Below are 1,169 nucleotides of genomic sequence, written 5' to 3' on the forward strand. Positions count from 1 at the left end.
AGTATTAAAAACTTGGGCAATGATACTAAAAAGTTTAAATCAGAGTTAAAGAATTATCTACATGCTCATTCCTTCTACTCTTTAGATGAATACTTCAATGTAAATAGAGAATGATGTAAAATTAAGTTATATTAATTTTTAAGCTAAAATTGCCTGTACTTATGTATGTAACCTTTTGACTTGTTCTGTATCCAAAGGTACTAACCTGCTTAGGATTTATAGAATGTAAATAAATTCAATTCAATTCAATAAATGCACTCGCAATAGCTTGTGGATTATTACTAGAATGTTTACATGAAGTTTTTATTCCAACAGTTATCCGGGTGGTTTTGTTTTTAGTGTCATTTTTTACTATTTTTAACGGAAAGCTTGAATAAAAGATCCTCAAGTATGTGTTCAGAAAGCAATTAAATTTAGAATCAATATCACTGCTGTCAAATACAGTGTCCCAAGATTCATTACTTAATTTTGTGACAAAATCTGCCATCGTATGTTTACTGATTTTCCTTACTGTTTCATACTGTTGATTACTGGGCTGAAGGTCAATATTATTTATTTCTATGAGTTGAGCATCATGATCGGATAAGCCATTTATAAAGGGTCCTACAGTATAGTCTCTTATTTTTGAGATATCAATGAATATATTACCTATTGCTGACCTAGAATCATTTTGAATTCTTGTGGGAAAGTTAACAGTACTGGAGAGATTGTAAGATAATAACAAAGAAGCTATGTCCGTAAAACTTTTGAAACATCTACATATGAAACACTAACCTCAATCTTCAACCTCCAGCTAAACTCCAATACTTGTGTCCGTAACATCGCGAAGATCGCGAACACTCCCATCGACCTGAAGCTGTGTTAATTGGGGGGGGAACATGGCCGCGGTGACGTCACGTAGCATTACTGCTGCCATCTCTACGCAGACGTACCTTGACTAAATGAAAAATTCCCACCAACACCGACAGCTTCATCAATAAAATAGAATGCTACCATACCATCCTATGCGGGCTCCCCCCCACACCCTTCGGAACCAGTAGTTAACTTGAATAGCAATAGACACTTTTGCAACCTAATCTCTTGTGCTGCAGAGGTTCTTGCTCCGTTGTTTCTTTTTCTTCTTCTGAACTGGGTTCAATATCACTTCACTCATATCCGTTCCTAAGGAC

At 35.6% G+C, this 1,169-nt stretch overlaps 1 protein-coding gene across 2 annotated transcripts in view; it reads right to left on the bottom strand.

Annotated features, from left to right (window-relative positions):
* LOC111861311 (lipoyl synthase, mitochondrial) overlaps nucleotides 1-968 on the bottom strand; it is a 16,568-nt gene extending 15,600 nt beyond the window's left edge. Inside the window, exon 1 of one of the 2 annotated variants that reach the window (XM_023845768.2) lies at nucleotides 775-953. In XM_023845768.2, coding sequence (XP_023701536.1) covers nucleotides 775-846 — 72 coding nt within the window. In that variant the 5' untranslated portion in view covers nucleotides 847-953. Of the gene's footprint in view, nucleotides 1-774 lie in introns of both variants that reach the window. The other variant, XM_023845769.2, reaches the window with a different exon arrangement.
* Between the last annotated feature and the right edge of the window lie 201 nt (nucleotides 969-1,169).

Source organism: Cryptotermes secundus, unplaced genomic scaffold (genome assembly GCF_002891405.2).
Source record: "Cryptotermes secundus unplaced genomic scaffold, Csec_1.0 scaffold158, whole genome shotgun sequence".
Lineage (NCBI taxonomy): Eukaryota > Metazoa > Arthropoda > Insecta > Blattodea > Kalotermitidae > Cryptotermes > Cryptotermes secundus.